This window comes from Thunnus maccoyii, chromosome 17, assembly GCF_910596095.1.
Source record: "Thunnus maccoyii chromosome 17, fThuMac1.1, whole genome shotgun sequence".
NCBI lineage: Eukaryota > Metazoa > Chordata > Actinopteri > Scombriformes > Scombridae > Thunnus > Thunnus maccoyii.
Window position 1 is genome coordinate 14,147,771 of NC_056549.1, and position 27,470 is coordinate 14,175,240.

The 27,470-nt window shown below is 39.5% G+C and overlaps 2 protein-coding genes across 3 annotated transcripts in view; one reads left to right on the forward strand and one right to left on the reverse strand.

Annotated features, from left to right (window-relative positions):
- Positions 1-100: 100 nt before the first annotated feature.
- ddx1 (DEAD (Asp-Glu-Ala-Asp) box helicase 1) lies at positions 101-7,134 on the reverse strand. 2 transcript variants are annotated; one of them, XR_006091986.1, is made up of 27 exons: positions 6,883-7,134; positions 6,711-6,762; positions 6,481-6,544; positions 6,357-6,386; positions 6,040-6,136; positions 5,772-5,819; positions 5,557-5,640; positions 5,278-5,361; positions 5,109-5,185; positions 4,944-5,016; positions 4,758-4,834; positions 4,547-4,661; positions 4,206-4,344; positions 4,036-4,096; positions 3,823-3,921; positions 3,585-3,674; positions 3,055-3,243; positions 2,840-2,891; positions 2,538-2,684; positions 2,285-2,376; positions 2,131-2,203; positions 1,948-2,020; positions 1,690-1,732; positions 1,504-1,599; positions 1,056-1,176; positions 576-825; positions 101-523 (listed from the first exon to the last, which is right to left on the reverse strand). XR_006091986.1 is itself a non-coding variant. In XM_042389832.1 (26 exons), the coding sequence occupies exons 1-26, from the start codon at positions 6,896-6,898 to the stop codon at positions 695-697; spliced, it is 2,223 nt and encodes a 740-aa protein (XP_042245766.1). In that variant the 5' UTR covers positions 6,899-7,134; the 3' UTR covers positions 101-694. The 2 variants fall into 2 exon arrangements, 1 of the variants encoding a protein (XP_042245766.1); XM_042389832.1 differs by having other exon boundaries at positions 101-825.
- Positions 7,135-7,280: 146 nt separating this feature from the next.
- The window catches only part of nbas (NBAS subunit of NRZ tethering complex), a 160,108-nt gene continuing 139,918 nt past the window's right edge, over positions 7,281-27,470 (forward strand). Inside the window, exons 1-9 of the mRNA XM_042389831.1 lie at positions 7,281-7,504; positions 7,942-7,993; positions 9,014-9,050; positions 11,563-11,640; positions 12,287-12,334; positions 13,515-13,558; positions 22,292-22,425; positions 23,811-23,944; positions 25,998-26,096. Coding sequence (XP_042245765.1) covers positions 7,412-7,504; positions 7,942-7,993; positions 9,014-9,050; positions 11,563-11,640; positions 12,287-12,334; positions 13,515-13,558; positions 22,292-22,425; positions 23,811-23,944; positions 25,998-26,096 — 719 coding nt within the window. The 5' untranslated portion in view covers positions 7,281-7,411. The remainder of the gene's footprint in view (positions 7,505-7,941; positions 7,994-9,013; positions 9,051-11,562; positions 11,641-12,286; positions 12,335-13,514; positions 13,559-22,291; positions 22,426-23,810; positions 23,945-25,997; positions 26,097-27,470) is intronic.

Sequence of the window (27,470 nt, forward strand, 5' to 3'; positions counted from 1 at the left end):
ACAGTATTGCACACATTCAGGGGTTAAATAATCATTGAATGATTATTTGAAAGACAGGACTTATTTCTGAGTAGTAAACATAAGGAAAAAAATTCCAAACTGAGAGGACTTCAATAGTTTATTTCAGAAAACACAAGATCAAGCAACTGAAATCCATTGACTTTTCAGCCAATCACTCCACAGATAAACTTAAATATTTTATTCAGCCATATCAATCAGAAAAAAAAAAAAAAAAAATCAAACCAATTCAATTTTGCTTTAGTGTTAGCATTACATGTACGGACTATGTTGAGGGACATTTTTGCTAGCTGTGCGGTGAAGGCCTTTGACCTTAGGAGCAATCATAAGTGCAGGCCTACATGCTCAAAGTAGACATAGCCTCAGCTTCCCAAACACAAAATTTAAACCCAACTTTTGGAGGAGAATATTACACTACTAAACAGAAATCAGGAGTCTTGTTGTCCTTTGGATACAGACTGTAGATAAGCTTGGGTTACCCAGTGAAATTTTGCTACTTTAACACCTCTTAGCATACATTTCATGTAAATGTATTTATGGTTGCATGAAAAAAAAACCCAACTGGAATGTGACTGCACACTGCTTCTTTGCACAAAGATGTAGTCACTGCAATATGTGAAAATGTTCTATTCTTCTTAACTCTGTATCAGCTGTATCAGTGTTGGTTGAGTGGCATTCAGAAGGCTCTGAACAGCTGGTTTGGCATGTATCCCAGGTGGAGGAACGAAGTTTGGGCTTCTCTCTCCAGGTTAGCCAGCTCACTGACTGTCGGGGCTAGCACATCCACGTGACCCTTGTAGTTACCACCTAGACAAGAGCAACCGGTTGAGCTCAACACAGCAGCGGTGAATACAATACATGTCTATAGCCAACTAAGCTTACAGCCTTATGAGACTGTAATGTTCATTACAATTATAGATGTTTCATTGTATATTGAAGGACTAGATTGAAAGATTGGTTCCTATTTCTAAAGCAATGTTCATCATACAACAACACAATCGTCAGTTACCTTCCCTCCCTTTGTCTATGACACATACCTCCCAATGCTCTGCGCTGACCGTAAGAGACTTTTCCATCAAACTCATCCACAGGCACTTTGATGTCAGGCTCACACTGGGTGATGGTGCACTTTAGATGTTCCTCAATATCTGACAGAAGCTGCGATCAGAGCAAAAAAGGGCACAAGCATGTTGGGTAGTGCAGAATGACGTCATTTAGCGACAGGGACAAAAGTGTGCTTGAGCTTTCAGTGCTACCAAAATAAAGCAAAACTTTACTGCCCACTAGGGGTTCACAATGAATATATTAGATTTCATACCTGACACACTGTAAATCTGATTTCTGTCAGGATGACAAATGAATCTGCTGCTTATCAAATCATGTTAAAAGCCCTCTGCTGAATCGGAGACGGTGTTGCCTTTCGAAACCGCAAATTTAACTTGCTGCCTCAACTTGATTCAGTTTATGTCAAGTGTCTTTGTTCACCTCTTTCTCATTGTACCAGATGGTGCAGCCTCCATCCTCCTTCAGTCTGGTGTTGTAGCAACCTCGGCCTCGGTTCGCGCAGACATGATACCACACCTGCACACATAGACAGATGTGTTTACAACCATGTTCAAAAACTATGCATACTTAAAAATCAAAATCAGTGTATTCTATCATCCATCCTACCTTCTCCTTCTCCATAGCAACCAAGGAGATGGCCAGACCCATTCTGCAAGTTTTAAGGCAATTAATTAATCACTATTATTCAATGTCTTTCAGATAACTTGTATATAATGAGGCATTTTAAAGGCATATTATGTGAAAATATAACAATGCATGACAATCAACTTGATAATAACAAAAGTAAATACTAACCAGTAACACAATTTCACCTGTATCACCAAACCGTAACATGCAAATGCACACAGATTTTCAAGTGCTAACCTTTCTGCTCTGCCCACTCTCCCGATACGATGGACATAGTTTTGCTTCTCATCCGGCAGGGTGACATTTATCACTGGGGAGAAGAGGGGACATTTGTGAGAACTAAATGGCAGGCAGTGGACATGCATGTGTAAAATATAGCCTAGTTTTTTAAATACTGGAAGTCTGATATCTTTCCGTTACCATAAGGAACTCCATGGATGTCAATCCCTCTGGCAGCTACGTCTGTGCAGATCAGGAGCCTCACTTCTTTTCTCTGAGAAGACAAGGAAACCTTAAATACCGAACAGCTGGTTTCACTTTGTCAAGCGGCATTGTTAAACTGCTGTTCTTTTACCTTGAAGCGCTCCAAGTTATTTTTCCTCTCATTGGGCTTACGATCACCATGGAGACAAACGCAGGACAACTGGTGGCTTCTACTGTCTGGACCTAAAGATAACAGAACATATCAGGGAAAAAAATAAATTACATCATTCCCTCATATTTAGATGTGTGTTCACAATGTATGTGATGGGATGTTCCCACTTTCAAAACGTGTGTCCTGTGGTTGCTGAAAAGTAAAATGTAAAAATGGCACAACGGCCTCCTACCTCCTCCCTGCTGAATGAAGTACTGCTCCATGTTGTCACAGTCGATCTTGGTGCGACAGAAGATTATGGCCTGGTCCATTTTGTGCTCCTTAATGGCCCTCACTGTGTACTCGCCCTTCAGCACCTTGATGGCTTCTGACCACATTTCTAAAATTCACACACACAAAGTTTCTTGTTACCAAGACCTCATTTATGACTGCTGATAGAGGGAAAAATGCTAATATAAGATCTGTGGTGTTGTTAATGTGAGGTACTTTGATAGGAATTGTTTAAAAGAACCTTCCAAGACTGCTTTCACCCACCTGCTGAATTGGCCCCTGGTCTGGTGTTATCTTTGGCATGGACTTCATCAGTCTACCACAGCAAAAGAGAAAAACCAGTCAGCACATTAAGAGATTACAAACAACCTACAAGCCAACTCTGCAAGTTTAGGAACCTTCCAGCTGCAACACTTATAGCCATCTACGATACTCATATGTCACCATGAAATGTGTCCTTTGCAGAGCACACTACTCACCCTGATGTGGTTCTTGCCCAGCCGCTCCCATAGGTGATCGTTCTTGGGGTTGACAGGCACCACCACGTGGTGGACAGTCTCAGGAACAGAGTCCTCGCCCTTCAGGTCAACCCAAGTGGGAAAGTGCATGATGCGTTCAGACAGCTTCTTCACATCAAACGAATGCAGCGTGGCCGAGCACACAATCACCTGGAGAAGAGGAGATCAGCTGATGCACTTGAACTACTAACAGGTGCAACTCACCTTCAGATGTGAAAATTTAGAATAGATTTAGAATATACAATATATGAACATGACTGTAGTGTTTAGGGTTAGAAAATGAAACATAAGTCTAAGGAAATTTGATTTAATATGCAAAATGAAAATAGTTAATCTAATCCATCTGTAGCTCCCACTAAAAAAAAAACTGTTGTGATTGTTATAATTGAAAATGTATTTGTTCAGAGCAAACATGAATCTCTACATCATTTTATAAATATACTGAAGGAATTGTCAGCTAAACCACACATGCAACTTATCTCAAGTGTTACCTGCAGCCTCTTGCCGTCAGAAGTGACCTGTGGGATTTGGTTGTGAATCCTGTTGATGAAGTCAGTATAGCCTGCTGACAGGAGGCCGTCCTGAAGACACAAAATAATGTTCACTGAAAATGCTTCTCAAGTTCTTAAAGGATTTTAATTTGAAATAAAATCTTGTACATTCTAGGCTGTAAACAACCAGTGCTTCTAATGTAAGATTTATGAAAAAAAGTAGATGTGTTGGACATACACACTCGTCCAGGACCAAAAAGCGAACTTGGGATAGGCTGAGTTTTCCAGTGGATATGAGGTCGTCCAGTCTGCCAGGTGTTCCCACCACAATGTCGATCTGATGATTGAAGGCAACAGAGGAACGAGGAGCAAAACTGTCAGTGAAAAATGTTTCAACTCTATTTAACAGTGTTAATTTAATGTTTATTTAGAGACAGTTCATGTCACCTACCCCCTGTTCCAGAGCAGCCAGCTGCTCTTTGGCAGCCACGCCACCAATAACCAGTAGTTCCCTGCAGTGGCAAATTGACAAATTACACACTGTTGGCACATACTTATACTTGAGCACTGGCTCCATCTGCTGGTGTCCACTGCAGATTACACTTTAAGTGAGAAATGTACCTGAGTTTGGGATTATCTACATATCTCTTGAATTGCTTGACATTGTTGAGGGTCTGTTCAGCCAGTTCTTTAGACGGCTCAATGATCAGGGCTTTGGGTGCATTGGATGATGCTTTCACCTGACTCACTTTTGCGCTGCCTGCATGAACAGAGAAGAAACAGTTAACATAGGAATGGACCAATTACACTATTTTTAGCGGTGCTTCACATTAATAATGGCAATTCGTACCTGGTTTTAAAAAACATCTGGTGAAAAAGGGCTTTTATTATATAAAAGGTATACATGCATCATCCAGTAAACTATTATTGCTACTATGTGACATGAAGTAAAATCCACATACCTGTCTGAGAAGATTTGACTGAGTGACTGTCTGGTGCCTGGTTGAAGGCCACAAACCCACTCTTAGGTTGATTTTTAAAGTCTTCTCCTCCAAAGTTAAACTTCAGCTCTGCATTCTGGCAGAAAAATACGGGATGGAACAATTTGTATGGTGTAGACTCGCACCTGTTGGTTTGTTACCTACCAAATTCTAAGTGTTGTTGAGCACTTACCTTGAGCACACAGGAGGCAAAGAAGGGCTGATTCTGCAGATGTTTAGGAATCTCAAAAGCCAAACCCAGGTCATTACCTGGTAGAGAGAAAGGGGTAAGAAACATCTGTTAAGTTGCTATTTAAACCGAAGCTCCAGATGTCTTACATATTCATGATGAGGAGAATCATAACTAGTGAGACTGTACCATTTTTGGAGAAGAGAATTTGGCTCTTGTCAAGGTCCAGGTAACATCCAATAGTGTCATGCATGGTAAACTCCTGCAAAGCAAGTTAACAAAGAGAAAATATGCTTGAAAATTATTCTCACAATTGTTTACATATTGAAATAACAACTATTAGTTAACAGTTACCTCGCCATAGCTGTCAAACTGCTTATTGTGTGATTTCTTTCCAGTCCCACCAAAACCAAACCCATACTTATCAGTTCCTAGAAAGAGAGAGGAGACCAGGATTGAGTGAATTGTGTATTGAGCCATTTTATTTAGCTTCTATATGTTCTGCAGCAAAGATATTGCATACCCAAGTCAAGGGCTGCCTGACTTGTGGACCAGCCCACCCGACACAGCCCCTGGTCATGGCAGGTCACCTCATAGTAGTACTTCCCTGGACACAGAAAGACATGGACAAGGACAGGTGGGAGTGAGGAAGGAAGAGTAATAGAGGAAGAGAAAAATACACTGTCAGACACTAACAAAGGGTATAACAGTTACAAAGACAGATCATTTGGTGATTGGGTTCCCTTTTAATTTCTCCCTAGTTTTCCCCAATCAGCTTGGAAGCAGTGTTTGTCTGAATTACCTTTGGTGACACCTTTTGTAGAGCGACAGCCATGCCACTCTTTAAACTCTCTGCTCTGGCAGCACAGTCCATCTGGACCGATTGCTGTATAGAAACAAAAAGCAACAATTGTTAGATGCGGCAAATGTCAAAATTGGGATATATGGTAACACATGATTAGACTGTCCTCTAGGGCTTGAGTGTGACATCGCTGGCTTATTTTTTGCTCCTCTTACCAAAGGCTGCACTGCGGTCATAAGGATTCATCTGCCAGGTGTTGAAGACTGAGACAGAATAAAGACAAACAAGTCAAACATCTGAAGAACCACAGAAAAATAGACCTTATAAATATATACTTGAATAGTTCCACCACAATAACCATGTTGACACTGGTTGTGATATATGCAGAGGGCATTCTCTATGTCAAGCAAGACTAGGTCAGAGCAGAGAACTGTTAAGTTATGTTATTAAAATTCAGAGAACTGAAGGCAAAGGTGTTCTCACTAGCTCCTCCAGTTTTGATGGTAGCTTTGCCCTTCTTGCCCTCCTTCTGGTCAGACAGGGTCTCATACACAATCTGGATCACAGGGATACTGAAGGCCTGAGGATGACAAGAGAAATGATGAGTAACTATCACCCACCAACGATTATCAAAATGTTGTAAAGTTGCAGATTCATTTTCTGTTGATCAATGTTGCAGTTGTCGTTGTAGTTTCTTTTGGCTTCATTTATGTTACTTGACCAGAAGGCGAACTGATAATTAAATAAAAGGAAATACTAAAAGAACTGGATTCAAAGTAGTGCTGCTGTCCTTTACTTACTCCTGTTTTTCCGCTACCAGTTTCTGCTGCCTTTAAAAAGAAAAGAAAAAGTCAGGTGTCAGATTTGCAGTGTGCAGTGAAATGGGCTAATTTGTGTGAGACAGATTAGTGCAAAGACGTTTACCATCAGTACATCTCCTCCACCAAGAATAAGGGGAATGGACTCTGCCTGGATGTCAGTAGGCAGCCTGAAATCCAGTGATTGGAATAAATCAGTTTAGCGTCTACTGTTTTAGGCTAATTGCATTGTCTAACAGCTAACTACAACGTGGACAGAAATCACAACATATGCATGTTTTAGAAATGCTGATGTGCACATGAAAGAAAAAGTATGGTGTTTAGAGAGTGACTTACAGCCAGTCCATCTCCTCCACAGCCTGCGCAATTTCAGGCATAACACCCATTTCTGTTGAACAAACGTCATATTTAATGACTTTAATGATTCAATTCACTTTTAAAAGTCGTTTGGCGTTGACGTAGACCCCAAATGTCACGTCAATAATATGAAGTTAGTAAATAATCTTACCAGAAAACGCTGCCATTATGGATGCTACGAGTTCAATCCGGCCGGATGCAACGTGTACGAAATTCTCGCGAGATTTGTAAGAAAGCAGTAACTTTAATCCACGCCACGTTTCAAGTGATTATTTTAACCCAAACCATGATCTTTTCCTAACCTTAACCAAGTGGTTTTTGTGTCTAAACCTATCCAGACCTTAACCTCAGCGTTGTCACGTCAGAAAACAGCGAGACAAGAATAGTTTGAAGCGGCTCACGAGAGTTTCGCAGATCTAGGGTTACCATGTAGACACGGTGCACCTGCTGTAGTGGGCCGTACTGACAGTCTTATGACATTTGGTTCCGGATAGTTTTACATGAAATACTGCAAACTCATACACCGCAAATAAATTGTGGTGCCACTCACATATTAAGATATTACTATCAAATTATACTACGCAAGTTAAGCTATAGGGTCGAGACAGTTTCCAAACGCGGTTATTAGATATATTTTGTCCCGTGCTAATCGCCGTAGACTTTTGACAGCTGGTTCAAATATGGCTGAAGATAGTCTGATAGAAAGCGAAGATGAAAACATTTTATATGATTTACTTGTTATTACTGAATGGCCGCCGGAGACGGACACCCAGGTAAGTCATATTTTTATTATGGCTCATTTTCAGTTCGCCGTGTTGGTCGTGTGTTGAACATTTATTTGTAAAAATGGCCTCCGAAAGTGAACTATCATCAGTTGCATAGGGGTCAGCCGCGAAGAGCCACGTAGCACAAACATACTGTTAGTTTGCAAGTTATGCTAACTAAATCCGCACATTCTTATATCACACTGCAATATTATGTAGCTCTCGATTTGCCACAGTATCCATAGACAAGCAAGTTCCTTTAGAAGGCAACCATTCATGTGTCGCTCCCTTTTAGCTAGCTTATACTACACTATTCATTAAGTAAGTTGCCCTGGCAACAGAAAAGAAACCAGTCCGACTTCTTATCTGAAGTCCAATGTCAGCAAATGATAAGTAATGATGACACAACTTTATTAAGCTCACCTGTTACGTTCTTACATTTACAGTTGCGAGGCAACAAAGAGCACAACACCTCTCTTGTTGCAAAAGCAGTAACAGGTAAGTTTCTGCTTTATTTTGACTTGTGATACTATCTATGCCCTAAAGCAAAACATGTATTTAGCACCTGACCACGAGCATGATGTTCACCTGTAAATGTTACAACCAGGTTATCTACAAAGCAACACCTTTGCTCCCACCAGAATACAACGCAGGAGTTGGTAACAATGGGAAAATAGGCTAGCAATACTTAAAAGGCAAGGCGAGTTTATTTGTACAGCACATTTCAACAACAAGGAAATTCCAAATATAAAAGAAACACATGATAAAAAGACATTTAAATGTAATTAAAAAAGAGTTATGTAAGAGTGAAGCAAATATAAAATAAAAATAAGCTAAAATAGAATAAGACAGATAAAACAGGAGACAAAAAGTTATAGTGCAATAAATGAATGAAAAGCCTTAAATTTGATTTAATAAAAGCCAGCGGCAAACAGAAAAGTCTTCAGCCTTGATTTAAAAGAACTGAGGGTTGGAGCAGAACTGCAGTTTTCTGGGAGTTTGTTACAAATATGTGGAGCATAAAAACTTTTAAAGGTGTTTAAGACTTCTTCCAACATAAAAACACAAGATTACAGCAACTATTAGGACTACTACTTGTTGAAGAAAACGTCTATGTAGGAAATATCTCCAAGTCTACCCTTTTTGAAAATGAAGAAAGGATGACAGAAGTAGATCACAGACAGATATGTGTACCAGATAAGATATACAAATATGTAATGCATGATACATACATGTTGGCATAACTCTAATGACGCCAGAGCATCCGCATATTCAAGGAAAGTGTTGATGAACTGTTGCTGGTCCTGTTAGGTGCTATAATGTTATAGCAATATAGTGTATAGTTTGACCACCTTTGCTTAAATTTGGTTAATGAGACTAAACATCATTTCATGCTTTCCCCAGTCTCTAAATTTAATCTAGAATGTGGCAAGAGACCCTCTGTATGTTGATGAATGCAATGTGACATTATCACAGTTACTGTTATTGAGCATACTAACTGTGATACATTGTTTACAGGCCCGTTCCGCTTGATCCTACACTATTTGTGGTACAGGTAAGTTCATCATCATTATCATATAACCAGAGGCTGTCAGGTAGAGCAGTCTGTCTTAACTTACACATGCTGTTATTTAGCCAGTAAAATGAACTGACTGCGACAAGAAGCTTTGATTATTATGACTACATATAAATACATGTTTGACTAAATCATGTAACACATAAACACTGCTCTAATTTTTAATGTTGGTACACTTATGTTTGAATGGGCTGCCTTTTAAATGCAAATGTGCATGTACATTTCATTGACACTGACTTATTAGTCAATTATTTTACTATTATGTTTACAATGATAGCAGGGCTGAACTAGGAAAAAACAAACAAATATTACAGTTGTTTGTTATCCTTCAAATGAACACATGCAACCTTGCTCAATACAATTAAAGCCACGTCTACTAGTTTGATCATTTGATAAGAATAACACATTACTTTTGTATTGAACTTGGTATTAAGACAGGTTGACATTTTCAGAGTCAATCTTAATACAACATTCCCATGCTCATATGTGCATTGAAAGGGTTATTGGCTGTTGTAATAATTCCTCCTGTCCATAGCGGCTGCAAAGATATTCCGTTGTAAAGCAATTTCAGTATAAGTGATGGGGAACAAAATTCACAGTCCTCATACTGTGAAAGAAGTTAATTCCAAATTGCAACTGAAGCTAATATGAGGCTTTAACAGTCTGGTTAGTCAAACAAAAAGGGACAATAACACAAAGAAAGTTGGTACCAAAAAGATTGTAAGTTTGGAATACACCCACTTGATTTGTGTAAGTCAGATTCTTGAAGCATCATATTATCGTCAGCTGAGCTTTAAAAGTCATTTTTATACAGAATGAGAAGAGTCAAAACTTAAATGTACATATGAGCATGTGAGCATTGTTTTCAGGACAGACTTAAAAAATGTGAACCTATCCTTTAAAATATTTGCATAGCACTATTTTTTATGTACAAATCATAAACAGGGTTTCTCACAGGACATTGTTAAGCATTTGCTAAGACCATATCACATCAGGTTATCAATTAGTCAGTAGATGATGGCCTAAACAATAGCAATACTCTTTAAATATATGGCATTTGCTGTGTGAAATAGCACCTTTGCTCTTTTTCCCCTGCTGGTTATTACTACTTATTTCAAGCGAGGTGGCCCACAACTACTCAAAAGTACTGTGAGAATTGTACCCTGTGATGATATTTAAAACAAATGTATTTTTTGTCATGAATATGTCTTGCCGTGATAAACTGTTACATCAATATTATATCATGTGAAGACATTGAATAATCAAGGTTTAGTTTAATTGTTGGTGTGTTTTATTTATTCCAACACAAATAAAATGGAAAGTTCATATGTAACATTTAAGTAACAGATGTGAACACAACTACACTTTGACACAGGCCTTACAAGGCTTAGTTGATCTGTTCATCCTTAAATTCACTACAGGAAGGCCTCATACACATAGCTTGCATTCAAGATGTACCTACATATCTCTGAAGATTTTGTTTTGCAGTGTGAATCTGAATATACTGACCTCATTCACTCTGCTCTTACCGCACACTGTCGGATGGAACGTGTAGACAGATGGCTAGATGTGGCCTGCAGTGGATTCTGTAATGCTCTAGTACCAAGGCCTGCTTAGTCTGTCAGCAGGTGGTTAGCTGGCACCATCAATAACAGTTTAAAAATTTAAGAACTCCTCTAGCTGTCTCCCAGCTCTCCTCCTCTGTTTGTGGATGAGATCGGATCAGGGATTTTATTTGATTCAAACACACAGAGCAGGCAGACAGCGCTTGCGCAGCACCACTGGTATCGACTATACTCAAAAATTGATAACTGAAATAATACTGAAACTGTAATGGAAGAGAAAAACCACTCCAACTGAAATGCTATAAAAACATTACTTTGAATAAGAAAAACTTTTTGTCAGAATGAATCTACAGAGTAAAACAAAGTATTTAAACTACTGCGAGACTGCTACTACTGTGATTAATCCAGTATTAAAATTGAAAGTGAAAGCAAAAATCCTTAGAGTTCTGGGACTGTATTCACATCCTACCCAAGTCCAAATTGGCTGAGTAGGAGAAACTCTGAAAACAAGGTTCTGTGTCCCTCTGAACTTTAGAAGTTTTGGGTCTAAAAGTAATTCAAAAAACTTTTTAGTGCTAAAAGTAGGTATAAAGTCTGGGAGATGTTAGAGGAAGTCCAGAAGACGAAGATGCTGCAGATAATGGGTCTAGTTATGTCAGTGATTTGGAAAAATACATTTCAAACTGGTATTTTCGATGGCAGCGAATTAACGATCCAATCCAATGATCCAATCAACATACCAACAAATCGAAACAACACAACTCTACGCTACTTGAACACTGGAAAGATTCCGTTTGCAGCACTGATGAACTTGAAATATCTCAGCTGTCTGTCAGAAATTATTCTTCAAAGTGAAATGTGCTGTCCAGACTCCAGTTTGGTAGCAGTTATGGTTTTTTAACGTGTCATGACCCTGTGAATTTCAGCCCCACCAGCTCGTCTCTGCCCCTCGGTCTTCTCCGCCTGGCAAACAAGCAGATCAACTGGCAGCTGGTGCTTGCAAGGTGCAACACACACACACACACACACAAACACACACAAACACACACACACACAAACACTCGTACTGTGATCAATACCAGAATGTGGGCTACTTTGTTGCTGACATGCACTAAGCCTTCCCCTCCCTTCTCATTTCCTTTCAACCAATCATTTAATTGTACTCATTACAACAGATAAACCAAGTAGAAAGGCAGTTTTTAATTGGCTATCGATTTGACCATGTAAGACAGTGTTAAGCGAGGTCGATTGATGCTGCGCATGTCTATTAGTTTGATGTGCTGGATCCTTCCATTTTGTTTCTGTCTGCCCTGAAATCTTTCTCCCTCATTTCATTCCCTCTGAAACTATCTTTGCTCTCTTTAATGCTCCCAATCACTGTAGTTCCCCCCTCTCTTTAGGCCGTCCAACCTGGGCTCCTATTGCAGTCTTTATCTCTTTTCCATCCAACTTGCCCCTCTACACACACTCGTACACATAAAAAAAACCCCCAAAACTTGTGTCTTATCTTCCTTAATTGCCCTATATGATTTGTTTACTTCTCTATCTCCTTTACTGATCTCACCTGCTGTTCTTATTACTCTCTCTCTCATTTATTTTTCTTTAATTCATCCCTGACCATTCTCTTGTTTTGTTTTTTTTTCTCTGCAGTAATGGCAAACTGTTGGCAGTGGTTCAGGACCAGTGTGTGGAGATTAGGTAATTATTGAACCCTATCCCGCTGTTTGAGGCTCTCTGCCTGTGTATGCCAGTGATAGAGAGCCTTTTAATTAAGGGGGGTGATTTATCACATCTACCTTAAGAAGAGCTGCAGTCTCAGCTTGCATCTAAAGAATGAAGTTTGTTTTTTTCAATTTGCATTAAACATCAATTCAATCAGTCACAGGAAAATATTTGAGTCAATTTGGCATACGTATTTGTGGCTTTAATTTGGTATTTCAGGCAACATAAAATGAACATTAACATTTAGAAAACGCTAGTGCCCCCTAAACGTTTTATATATATATGCGCGCGCGTGTGTGTGTGTGTGTGTGTGTGTGTGTGTGTGTGTGTGTGTGTGTGCGACAGAGAGAGAGAGAGAGAGAGAGAGTGAGGGAGGGGATAGAGACAGACATCAAAAATCATGCATACATATGAGTATGTTTGCTCTCATTTTGAGAGGCTGTAATTATTTCCAGACACAAATCCAATTTCCCTGCTTACACAGACAAAATATACTCACTCAGCAATGTGCTCTATTGACATAATGTAATGTTTAGAATGGAGCAAAATTGAAATGAAAATCAATAGCAATGAAACAGGTATACAAATATGTCTTGCTTTTCAGAGGCAAATGAGGCACATTTCAACTATGTGCAGCTTCGGCTCAGAAGGCTGCTTTCCTCTTGACCCCTTTGTGTAAATGAAATTTCTTTTCATGAATATATCAATATGTAAAACCTGCTAATGTTTCAACGTAACAAAACTCACTGTACTCAGAACTGTGTTGTGTGTTGACTCATGCTTTAGGGAAATATTGTGGGTTTCACTTGTTTCTCTTTTTTCCACACAACTGTTGTTTAATCACAGAGTATTTTATAGCCTGGCCTCATAGCATTAGTTGGTGCGAGCTGGTGTTAAGTCAGCTCAAGGCTTTATCCACTGAGCTCTGCTAAGAGCCAGTCTAAACAGTGCCTACTCTCAAGGCCCAGTCTGCTTGATCCATTGAGCTACTTTAGTTGGCAGGATATCAGTGGCTGTTATAACTCACCTTATACCAGGTCATATGAGGCTAGACGTGTGTGGCTGCATCCTTGTGTGTGTATATTTGTCAAGCTACGTAATGTCACTGCTTTTTCCTCAGACTCTCCCACTCTGTGTATGTGTGTTTCTTTCTCAGGTCTGTGAGAGATGACTTCGGCTCAGTCATTGGGAAATGCCAGGGTAAGACCCTCTCCCCCTGTTTTATCAATCACATACTGCACTTCATGGTACTTACGTGTGGGATATATGTAAAACCACTGATGCTAAAGTCACTTTAAATAGAGAAATTCCAAAGCTTCAAGTAATTGACAAATTCAAGTCATACTACATGTATAAAAATATACATAAAAGTGTCTTTTATTTACATACTATATTATTAAGGCTAATTAAAAATGCTTATTGTGAAATTGAACAATTCCTAAAGTCGTCCAAGCTCAAATATTTGAGGGGGCACGAGCCCAAGTTGAATGGGCATGACGCCTTTGATAGTGTACTGTGTGTGTGCTTGTAGCCCTTCATATGATCTAAGAGAGTTGTTGTGTTTTTTAACAGCTCAGACAGAATGTGTATGTGTGTATGAGAATAGAAAATGATAGAAATTCAGCCCACATTTGACTGTTTCATACTTAATAAATGTGTAAGCTGTTTTTGTCATCTGTAGTGGTGATGATTAACTTGTCTTAACTTTACGGTATCTATAGTTGTCTTTGTTTTGCACACATCTACTGTGAGTTTATTTCAAAGAGAAACATCGATCATAGCAGCTAATTGGAATGTGTGAGTGTGGCTGCGAACAACAACACAGATAATCACCCTCATCCCCTACACTGCCACTCATTAAACCTAGCCACATAGTGGCTGATAAAAATAAATTGCCTTGATTGTTTGATTAGCTACTGAAATGGCCAGCTCTACTGGTTTTAATTGCTCTATCTAAACACGATGAAGCCTAAACTTTCTGTAAGTTGAGAAGTTTTTAACATGATACAGAACTGAGTTAAATACTGTTTGAAAATGATGTCTATTGATATCTTTTGAATATGGTTTCTTACAGATGTCATTTTTTAAAACTTAAAGTTGCACTAATCAATATTCTTTCATTATTTATTTAAGGATCAAATCACTATGTGTAATGTAAAAGGTGTCGCTGGGAGTTACAAACCCATAGAGGATTATCATCTGACTTTGCAATTCCTCTTCACTTTATAGAGCATTTTAGTGTCTTTAAGCTTATTGTTTTGGTTTTATGGCCTGCAATTTTATTATTTTGGTTCGCTTTCCTCAACCTTGCTTCCAGCAGCAGCAGGCAGCTATTTTCAGTAAAAAAGCTGAAATAAACCTACTATACAATTGCACGAAATGACTGAATATAATGGAGCATTTAGTAGCTAAAAAGCCAAATATTTCCCTCAAGAGTCGGTTGAGAGCAAAACAGAGCTGCAAGGAGAGTTTTGAATTTTGAGCCTACATTTGTCAGGTGGACAGAAACACAAGCAATCGATTGCTAACACATTCACCATAACAACTTTATATGGTACTTATATGTCAATATTGTGTTCATAGCTTGTTGTGTTGCCCCCAAGTGGCCAAAAATCGATTAATTTAGGTTTTAATGTAAGCAACAGCAGTATCAATTTATAGGACTCTGACTTTTGGTGCCCCTTAAGACACACTGGCTGACAGCAACCCTGGCAATATCCCACTGTCTTTCCCACAGATTCAAACGGCGATGATCACTATGTAGTTACTACGTAGTTATCACTAATATGCTGAAAGTAACACCTAGCAACTTTCACCAGGATTGTCTCACATTTCCACTATCAAAAACATATGCCATCAGAATAAATTGAAAAAAGCTAAAATCAGTGTGAGAGGGATGGGAGCTTAAGAAAGAGCTCCTACCAGTAGAGGACAAAAAGCTGCCCAACTAATAATAAACCAAATTCAATTCTAAGTAAAACCAGGAATGAAAGGGGTAGGCTGATAGAGAAGGCGAAAGACCCTAAAAGTACAGGTAAAAAAGCAAGAAGAACTCGATATGGAAGCAAACTCCAAAGGAGAGGAAAATGGCGGTGAGGTAGGAGCCCATGCAGAGGCTCTACACAAGGGTTTAGCTGACATTACCAAGGAAATAAATGTACTCAAACAAGATATGAAAAATGACCTTGCAGTTTTTAAAGAAGAATTCAACATAATCTTCAGAAAGGAATTCGCCAACTTCAAGGAAGACATCAACAATAAACTGATGGCAAACAGCAACGAACTACAGGACCAGAAGAAAAGTATTTGTGAGGCTCAAACATGCATTGAGGAGCTAGAGACATGGAACATGGAAGCTAAAGAACTTTTGTTGTCAACACTGCAAGAGTAGAGAAAACTACAAGAAAAATTAACCGACCTGGAAGGACGGTCAAGGAGAAACAAAATTCAGATATTTGGGGTCCTGGAGGGTGCAGAAGGGGACTCCAAATACATCGAAGATTTACGCCAAAGGGAACTAGCATTGCCAGAGGGGACCAACCTACTAATTCAACAGGTACACAGATCAGCAGCGAGGAGACCCGGTCCCAGGGAGACATCATGATCCATAGTTGTCATCTCCCTCCAGTTCGACACTAAAGAGATGGTATTAAAGAAGGCCTGGCAGAAACCAATTACACTGGACAGCAACTTCTGTTCTTTGACCATGACTATGCAGCTGAGGTGGTACAGAAGTGTAAAGCCTACACATCAAGAAGTTTCTGAAGGAGAAGGGAATCAGATTCCAGACACCCTTAACAAGGATCAGAATCCACTGGGCTGAAGGATCCCAGCTTTATAATAACACACTGGATGCAGCAAAAGAGATGAGAAAGAGGGGACTGGACGTCCAGATCAAGGAAACCGACGAGGGACGCTTGATAGAGGACTGGATACAAAGAGTGTTGCCATGGCAATGCGTCAGAGAACCAGGAACACAAAGCATGTTAACTCAGCATGCAAGGGGAAAACTACAAGAGTTTCGGAGATAAAGAAAACATCTGAGAGATATGGGCAGTAAAGCTGTGCATAGGGCATCATTTAAAAAAAAAAGTCTTGAAACAAAAACAAGGCCATGCTTTGAAGCTGAGCAACACAATATATTTAAATACTGATCAGGATAAGTCGTGTTTGAGGAAAAAAAATATTATGTAAGACATTACATCACCTGATGGGGTGATGCAAGGAGGATCCCCTCTGGGGCCTCCACCTACCTCTAGTGAGGGGCCCCACCTTCATAGGAGGATTTTCCCCTCTCTTTCCAACAGGGACATGGGCATAGTTGAGGGAGCCTGTTGTTATTGGAAGAACTCATTCCTGGTTTTTCATGTTACATTTCCTAATATTTCTAATGTTAGAAGTGTCAGTGGGAGAGAGGAATATTGAAAGAAAGGACAAGTTGCAACCTAAGCATCATAAAATGGTGTATTTTAATGTGAATGGGTTGAACAATCCAATGAAAAGAGGGAATGTCATAGCAAGGTTAAAAAAGGAAAAAAAAAACACAGGTCAGTTATCTGCAAGTAACACATCTGTCAGAGCAAGAACATGAAAAATTCAAAAAGTTTGGATTTAAAAATACATTCTATAGCTCATATAAAGGGGGTAGTAAGAGGGGGATAGCAATTTCAATATCAAATACAAGAAAGTTTGAGACCCTAAAAGAAATAAGTGGCAAAGAAGGTAGATACATTCTGTTAAAGACGAAAATGGAAGACCAAATGGTTACACTGATTAATGTTTATGAATCCCCTGAAAAAGTGATAAATATTTCTTTAAGAATTTATTTGATGTCATTGCCCTTGAAATAGAAGGGATATTGATATGTGGAGGAGACTTTAACATTGCATTGAATCATAACTTGGACACAACTAGTACAAAGAAAAGTAGTAAAATACGATTGGCTCATTATGTATGTACTGCATTGATGGAACTGGAAATTATAGACATTTGGAGGGAACTCCACATACTCGAGAAGGATTACACTTACTACTCAGCCCTTCTACTCAGCCCTTCATTCAGTACATACAAGAATATAATGTTTTTTCATGAATAGAGTGGATAGATTTAGAGCAGAAGAATGCAAGACATGAGTAGCAGATTTATCAGACCATAGCGCCCTGTACCTGACATCAAATTTAAACGATAAGAAAAAAAATACAACTTGGCGAATGATCCAGGATTTGAAGAGGAGATCAAAAAGGAAATAAACACATACAGAGAAGAGAATGACAAGGGAGAAGTATACTCCATTACCCTCTGAAATACTATGTGGAAAACTAATATCTTGAGCAGCATACCTTAAAAAAAAAAGCTATTTTAGAATTATATCAGAAAAAGATTTGAAAGATCAAAAATTTAGAACAGCAACAGAAAAGTTCAAATAACCCAGGGTTATTTCATCAAATTAAAGAAGCGAAGAAAACAGTGAATGAGATACTAGGATATGAAGTAGAAAAGAAAATTACATTCCTGAAACAAGCATAGTATGAAGCGGGTCCCAAAGCAACAAAACTACTCGCCAGACATATAAGGAATAAAGAGCTGCTGAATGCAATCCATAAAATCAGAGATCCTACGACTAACACATTAGAGTTTGAACCGTGAGAGATAAATAAGATATTTGAAAATTATTATAAAAAGCTGTATTGGCAGCCAGTTTCAAAGGATGAGGAGTCAATTAGAAACCTTTTGAACTCATTAGATCTACTAGCAATAGGGAAAAACAAAATTAGACTATAAACTCGTATGTCTCTGAAAAAGCGTTGGAAGATGCAATTAATAGATTTAAAATCTAACAAGGCTCCAGGAAGTTATGGTTTCCTGTCTGAATGGTCCAAAATTTTTAAGAGGGAACTAAGCCCACTGTTATTAGCATCATTCAATGAAACCATAAAAAAGGCAAAATTCCCCTCTCATTGAAGGAGGCCTTAATTACAGTAATCCCCAAGGAAAGTAAGGACAAAGAATTTTGTGAAAACTACAGACCAATATCAATACTGAATTGTGACTCTTAAGATATATACAACCATTATAGCTAAGAGACTCAAGACATTCATGTCAGAATTAATCAATGAGGACCAATCAGGTTTTATTAAGGGACGCCAAACGCAAGACAACATAAGAAGGACACTACATATAATTGAAGAAGAAAGGGGGGAAATGCAGTGCTATGTAGTTTAGATGGAGAAAAAGCCTTTGACAGTGTTTGCTGGAAGTTTTTATATCTCTGCTTAGAAAAATTTGGCTTTTATACAGGCTCAGTAAACTGTATTAAAACACTATCAAGATCCAAGGGCAAGATTAAAAATAAATGGTAATCTTACAAATTGATTTAAGCTGGAAAGATCTACCAGACAGGGGTGCTGTCTATCATCCACTCTCTTCGTGATTTTCATTGAACCCTTGGCTCAAGCAATACGACAAGATGAAGGGGGTGGAGGTGAAAGGCACAGAACACAAAATTGGCTTATTTGTGGACGATACCTTGATCTACTTAAAACAACCAAATATCTATGTCCCTAAAGTAATAAAATTATTAGAATCTTATAGTTACTTTTCAGGTTACAAACTCAATGTGGCAAAAACACAGATTATGTTAATAAATTATTCCCATGATAAGCTATCCAACAAGCGTACGATTTCAGATGGAACGCAAAAACAATAAAATATCTAGGAGTGGTTATTACAAATAACAAAATTGTACAAAGGTAATTATAAGGCTCTATCTAATCAGGAAGTTGAGTTGAGTTGTATAGATATGTTATGTATCGCATTGGCAAGACTTATGCTTGCTCCGTGGTTACTAAAATGAGAAACAGTAAAACTTAAGTTAAAAAAAAAAAGAAAACGCTAATATTGGAAAAAAAATTTCCAATATTAGAAACAGTGCTCAGTAAAAAGTCCAGAATGAAACTTATGTGCCCTCCTTCTCTATGTTCCTTCTTTCCTTCATTTTTTTCTCATTCTCATCATCTTTCCTACCCATCTCTCTCTCACACTATATTTGTTCCGCTCTGGCTAGCCATCATTGTGGGCCGTTGTTCTAATGGTTCATTGTGTGGATAACAGTAGCCCCTGGGCCTGTGTAAACCCCAGCCTCCGTCCTCTTTTTCATTCCATTTCATCTATCCTTTTCATTTTATTTTTACTTCATTTCATTTCACGGAGATTTGTCCTAATGGATTTTGCTGTGATCCTGCCTTTAATGGCATTTGCTTTTAATGGGGGAGCGTGCGTGCGTGCATGCATTCCCTCATTTCTGCTTGTGCATGCGCTCATGTGTATGCATCCTCGTGCGCGAACGTGGTTCCATGCCTCCACACCTGTGTTTCACTCTCTGTCTCACTCTCTCTTTCTCCCTTCTCTCTGTCTGCTCCTGTTACAGAGGAGTTGCCTCCCACCCCCGTACATAATTCATAAGTGTTGAGCTCTGATAAATGCATCTGCGAGGCTTTAGATAGAAGGCTTCTATTGGGTCGTTGGGTGTAATTCTCCCCAACTTCCGCCCCCAGTTCTCCAGGAGAGAAAAAAAAACAAAAAAAACAGGACAGTTGCATCCAATTTTCCAGCTCCCCAAAAAAGCCATCTATGTGGAAATGGAGCCCTCTCAGCCGCAGAACAACACACTGTATACAATTCATAATGGGAGGGAGATAGGGAAGGAAGCAGTGTGAAAGTGAAATAGAAAAAAAGATTGAAATAGAAAGCAAAAGAGCCAAAAGAACAAGAAGAGGAAAACAGGAGGCGCTTGGTACCTAGGACTCTCATAATGGCTGCATGTTTTTGTCTGCTCCTTCTCAGCTGAGAGTCTCAAAGGTGTGTTAAATCGCCTTCTTCCTGAGGTGCTCTCTGATACTTAGGCCTTCAAAATTTGGGGAGCTATTATTTCTCTCAGTGGGTGCCGGATTGATTGTTTCTCACTCTTTCTTTCAGCACCTCTATCTCTCATTCCTTCTCTCTCTTAATCTGTCTCGCCTCCCACTTCTTTCCCTTTGTTCTTCATTTAAAATTCTAGTCATACAATATCCAACGCCTCCATTCGTTTGCGGTATTGCCCACAAGGGGTTGCAGCAGCGTTCCTCAGCCAAGAAATTCAATACAATAACACCAATAGCACTGTTGTGTGATATCAACAAAAACATACCTTCTTTTTCATAACTTTATTGCTTAGCAGGCATAGCACCCGTGGTGACATTTTATGTTTCACACTGTTTGCCAAATCTGAGTCTGTGCTAAAGGTTGTGCCCAGCTGAACATTTAAAAATGGAAGAATAAGGGACCTATTAAGCTCATTTGCAGCTCTATGTTTTTATTCTGGGACTCCACTAGAGAAGCTTTGCATGATTCACAGTTCAAAAAAACTCCCTATTTATCTTATACTGGCCCTTTATGCAGCCCCTCAGTGCAGCCTCTGTCTCTTAGGCAGTTTTAGCTTGTGTCTCTTTACGTGCCCCCTCCCGATGAGCCTAAGTCTCTGCTGATTGGACAGCTTTCTGGAAGCCTGCCGAGGGGCAGCCGTATCAGAGTTGTATTAAGTTACTGCTGATGCAAACCCAACATTTCCTGCTTTACTGCTTCATATGAAAAGCTTTTAAATGACTAAATAACGAGAAACTTTTATTGTGAAGAATTTACAGGAAATTAAATGTGTTCCTCACCGAATTAGCAGAGCTTTGTTAGCGGCGCTAAAAACCGGTTGACGCAACAACATATGGAGATATTTGGAGGTATTTGAAGCTCTTTGTTCAGTAGATTAGTCACAAATAATACAGGGAGGAATACTACAAGCAGAAACAGTCACAGTGATGATGATATTTGATGAAGAGCTGCAGATGACCAGTACACCTCCAACTTATTTTACTTTGCCCTGCTGTGTAATGGAAAAACACTTGACTCGAGTCATGGCTCGGCGTAACTACCTCTAAAACAATGGAAAAATGCCATAACCTTAGCAGAGTGGAGCAGTGAACTCATGCGCTGTGCGTGGACCGTCACAAACCAATGTCAGTTCGGGCTGAAAGTAGAAAAAAACGTTGAAAACTGAGCATTCAGAGCACTCTGAAGCTGGTGATTTTTGCTCACAGAGATTACTTTTACGTACGTTTACCTCATTATTTGACACTTTGGCCACATTTAATATCATCATCTGACATTGTAACATTATATATATGACTGAAAAAAGGGAAAAGCATAATAGGTCCCCTTTAAATATTGTACTCGGCTTTCTTGCACACAACACATAGATTGTGCACATTTGTACAAAAAAGCACAATTTCCCCTGTATTGTTTAATGTATCATAAGATAATCAAAACAGAGTGAGGATCTGAGGCTGGCCAGACTGCTCCAGCCCCTCTATCAGAGGGAAGTATGACAGCGAATCCTTGAGAAAGTGCCAGCAGGCAGGGATGTGCTTTATCATAGCGATATGGTTACACTCACAGCACTGCTGAGCCAGCAGATTGGTAAAACAGTAGCCTATACTTCAATAAAAGCTGGATTTATGATCTCTGTTCTCCTCCCCCTTTCTCTCTGCCTCTCTCTTTTACACACTCTCCCCCAACCCCCCTACCTCCCAATGAGTGTGCGTGTGGATATGTGTGTGCATGTCTTTGAGAGACAATAATTGAGACGTATTACTCTAGCTATCCTTCACAGATGAATTGGATAGGTCCTTAGACACACTGTGTTGATGTATGGCATTAGCTTTATCCTTCTTCTCCCATCTGTATTCATCATCGGCACACCACAGAACATCAGGGATTATTCACAGAGAGTTTTCTCATCTGGCTTAATAAGAAATTCTCGGCTCCCTGAATCTCTTGTCTCTCTTTCTCCTCTGCATTCTGTTTTTACGAGCTTTCAAGCTTTCTTTTTCTTTTTGTCTGTTACAGTGCCAAAGGACCCAAACCCCCAATGGCGGAGGGTGGCATGGAGCCACGACTGTACCCTGCTGGCCTACGCTGACAGCACCGGCACCGTGCGCCTTTTCGACCTCATGGGCAGCGAACTGTTCGTCATCCCACCGGTAACCATTCTAGTTCCCCTTTCTTTGACATCATCAAACAACTCCTCTCCTCTCCAAGCTATCTTTGTGTCTTTTTTTTTTTTCTTGTGCATGTGTCGATACTAATTATAAGTGATTAAGCGTAGCATATGGAAACCCAGCATTCATTTGGCACCTTTTCAGTATTATCTCCATATTTTCCTACATTATGTTGCATCTAATATGAATTCATGCATAAACTTTCCTTGATTTATCACTGGGAAGTACTACACAGGCTGATTCTGGTGTTTTGTTTTTGATTGAAAGCATTAGACAGATTATAAGTTAGGAAAATGCAGTTTCTTATCCTGACAAAAAGCATTTTTAACTGTATTTGTAACCTTTCAGTTACACAGTTATGAGGATTCAGACCTCCGTAATGTTGCCTCCAGACTTGATTGGGCCTTGCTCTGCTGTTTCAATGTAGCTCACATTTTCAGGGCACTTTGAGCTGCCGGTCTTCTTGTCAGACACCCTCCGCTCTCTCTTTGTCTGTCACTTCTTTCTCATTCATCGTCTGTTGCTTATTCGCCTGCACATCTATCTTTCTTCTCCCTTTTATGCTCATATTGTCCCATGCCTTTTCCCTCCATCTCCATCACCACCTCTTTTTAATTTTTCACTCGCCTGCTGCTCCTCCGGTCCTCCGTCGATATTCCTTTCTTTCTCTCGGTATCTCTCTTTGTGCTGCCATTTCAAGTCCATTTGCTGTTCCCCCTCACTTTAATGCCCTCTGTGTGTCACATATTATCATTCCTCCTTTTCTATCCATCATTCCTTCCACTCCTTTATCCGCCCTGTCTGAGAGGATGAGCGCAGACAGTCATCCTTCTCCCCAGCCACACTCATCTTTCAAAGTCTCTGATCTTCATTCCTTTAGTGCAACACCACTTTGTTATGCATCTACAGTATGTGTGCCTGCACACTTACATCAGCAACCCCCTCCTCTGCTGTACTGTTTCTCTTGTTTGTCACTGTTAAGTGCACACACCAGTGACTTGATGCTATTTCTGGAGGAAATGATAAAGTCAACTTGACAGAAAGTCTGCATGGATGAAAAAGATCAAAATTTGCTAATTTTCTGCCTCTCTTTCACTTTTTGTCTTGTCTCTCTTTTATCTTTTGTTCCCTGCCTTCCTTGTCCCATCATTTTCTTTCCTAATGTTTTTTCTGTCTATTTTCTGTTCTCTAACAAACGCATCGCGTATGATGTATCTTTGTTGTTTACCCTTGTAAAAATTTGACGGGGGCACAAACTGATAGATAATTCTACATATTTCTCTAAGTCTTTTGATTTCCTCTGCTGTTTACATCAGTCACTTTCGCACCGCCTCTGACCTTTCCCTCTCATCTTCCTATTGATCCAGGTGGTGAGTTTTCCTGGGGATTTCAGTTGTGCAGTGGCAGGCCTGATATTCCTGGAATACACAGCCAGCACTCAGTGGTCGGCTGAGCTGCTTGTTATCACGTACGGCGGCGGGCTCAAGAGCTACCTAGTCAGGTGAGAGACAAATCTCCTCCACTAATGCACAAGTAGACCTAGAAATAGGTATCTCAAAGCACCTTCTCATTAGTAATGTTATCTTAACTAGCAAATCAAAATAAATTCTATTGTGGTTATTTAAGTTTAAGACATCATAAATAATATGAGATTTTTCAGGTGCCAGCTCACTTGGACACCTGGAAATGTTCTGGGCTGCTTTATTATCGTCTTACACTTCAACCGAAATTACAACTTAACACAGTGCACACACTTTGAACTGTTCTCAGTGCTTCAATTTCAACTACTTTTACCACTTATGCATCAACTGACATTTCAGCTGCCATCATCTTATACTCCTCACCCGGTCTTTTAGCCGCATTCATCTTTTTACTCTTCAGTTGCTTTCATCGGTTACACATCAACTGACATTTCAACTGCTTTCATCTTTTACTCTTCGAATTCAACTGCGTTCACCATTTCCACGTCAGCTGACATTTGAACCGTGTTTCTCGTCAATGCTTACTTTTCGAGAGACACTTCAAACTCACTTAAACTTCCACTGATTTCTTTCAGGACTTCCACTTCAACTTACATGACCAGCTCACTTTGTCTCCTAAATTTTGACTTACATTGCACCTCCTTTCAGTGCTTGAACTTCAACTCAAACTTCAGCTCCTTTCAGCACTTCTACTTCAACTTCATTCAGTTCCCACACTTACATTAGCAGTTCAACATCATTCAGGGATTACAGAAACTTCAACTGCTGTCAGCACTTCCATTTTAATAGCTAATTCAACTTCTGTTGTTTTTAAATGTTTCAACTGCAAACTTTCAACATCAAACTGTTTATTAGTTGTTTATTTCTGTCACATTTCTGGAGATTTGTCACCCAGAACCATCCTGAGCTGCTTTATTATCTTCTGCTTTAAATGCATGTTCTGTATATTCTAACCTTTATAGTACAGTGCATCCTCTTTGATCTATCTATCTATATGTAAATGTTGAGGGGAGTGACTTCTCTCTTTGAATACAAATTCCCCTGCTTGACAATCCTTACTCAATCACATTTTGAATATTAGATTAATGACGTCTGATTGTGTATGTGTGTCTTCCTGCAAGAGTCTGCATGCATGCCTTCCTCTTGTGGGCACAACTTCCCTTTTAATTTAGCACTATTTAATATGGCATTATTTTATAGATTTCCAATTTCACTCCGCATGATTGCTGCAGTCACACCAAGCCTCGCTGCATTGACACTCCAAGACACAGGATGAGATTGTGCATGCGTGTTGAATCTCGATCAGAGTGACGTCCCGCACTCCACGACTTCCTTTCAATCCAGCGAGCGTACTGTAGTGATGTATGCCGAGGACGGAGGAAAACGCTGATTTATTTTTCTATTACAGGCAGATAAATGGCGTTAGCTGCCTTTGAAGCCGTCAGGGTGTGCGGGCGAATGTGCATGTGTGTGAGGAGGTAATTAAGATGTGAGACATTTGCACCAGATTTACTCTGAGAGTGCTGGCTTGATTTTTTAAAGGTTCATTTTCAGTATGGAGCTTACACTCACTCTTCCTCCTCATATGACTGCATTCCAATATTGTCGCTTAAACACTTTGAATTAGAAATTCAGAATTATAGCTGAGGCTTGACAGTAAGTCATCTCTCTCTCTCTCACTCTGTGCCAGCACTTCTTCGTGTGTGTGTGTATGTGTGTGTTCACATGCACACAACTGCTTTTGCTGTGGCATGAACACCTAAACAAAGAAGTTTTCAGCTCTTTCCTTTACCTCTCTTTAGCCTTCTCACTTTACAGTTTACATCACAAGCAAACATTTCCCCAGTGAGATATCCAAACACAAATTACATGACATCTCCTCCAGTGCCAATTTAATTTAGATTGCCAACTTAAATTAGACTGAATATTTCACCATGTCTCATCTTCCTCAAAGCGGTTGTGCTGTACCAATAACATTTTGTACACGACCGTTTAGTGTTGTGATTGTTTGTATGCCAGAGTTAAAATATAGGTGACTTGTCATGTATCTATCCTTTCTCTCCACTCTCTCAGTGTGGGAACCAATCAGAACTTCCAAGAGAACCACAGCTTCAGTTTCTCTGCCCACTACTCTCATGGCATCACCTCAGCTATTTACCACCCTGTCCACCGGTAAGTGAATTGTCTCCTTCACAACATGCTTTGAACTTGTAGTGCCCGTAGAGTATAGTTGAAATCATGAAGATTTTTTTGAAAAATGAAAGACTGCTAACTTCAGTGCAATGCCTTTCTCACATCCACCTGACTTCCCAAGACATTTTATTTTCTCTTGTGGCTTCTCTAGTTCAAGCCTTCATCTATTAGAGCGGCGTTTCATCAAGAGTGTTATATTCAGACATCCTTATACATCCTTTGAATCCAATTTCATCCTTAAAATCACTGCAGATGATGCTACGAGCTGCCCTGTAAAGCTCGAATATTTGAATTTGAAAGTAGCCATATGATTTCAAACACTTTCATCATTTGACATTCAGGGGCAATACAAGTTTACACATGTCGTCAATATGCTCATAAGTACGTATTATATCGATCACCGCGCCAGACATTACAGCTCACTTTATCTGAAAAACTTGCTATGCGGACTGGTTATACAGTGAAAACACACAACATTAGCAGTCTTTTGCAGACATTCTTGTACAAGGATAAGGTGTTACATTATGGAAGGAGGCCAGGGGGATTACTCCGGAATAAATGAGCCAATCGTTTTAATGCAACACCTGCAGGAATTTACTACGGCAGTCCAGGATGTCCTTGGACTTCCTCACCACATAGCATTCAAAGGTTTCAGTTAATTATGTCTGGCTCACCCCCCGTGACCTTACTGTTTTCACCACGCTCCCCACGTCTGCACATACCATTTAGATTTTGTTTGGCTGGTGAAGCTTGGTTTGGCAGCTTAATGGATTTTGGCAGCTACTGTCAAGTGTTTGCCAACTGATAGATGAGATGAAACTTTAATGATCCCTGTGCGAAAACTGGGTCAGCAACAGAGAGAATAGACCAGAGGAGAAAAAAAAAAAAGGTGAGAAAGTTGATATGAGAAAAAGTTTGAAAAGCTGAGCATACATGTAAAAATGCAGTTTATTAATGATTAATTGAAGCAGACACTATGTAAGTAGCTATTCATATTGTGTGGCGCACAGATGGGATAGCAAATATTCAGAAATGATTCCAGATGTGCAGTTAGACATTGTGATCTTTTCATTATCAGAATTACAGACGGGAGTTAATGCATTGTATGTACATAAGAATGTGAAGAATATGCAGAAGTAGTCTGGCATCTGTTCTAATGAAACCATGGGATCACAGTATGGAAGTAGAAGAAGATGCCTGATGTCAAAGATGGGCCACTATTTGAACATAAATTAGCTTTCCATCACTTTGCAAAGTAACCTTCAGCTTTTGGCTCCTACTAAATGTCCACTTTCTCTGCACCAGGGGGCAGTGTTGTGCTGAACAGCACTGCTTCATCAACACCTTCCCCCC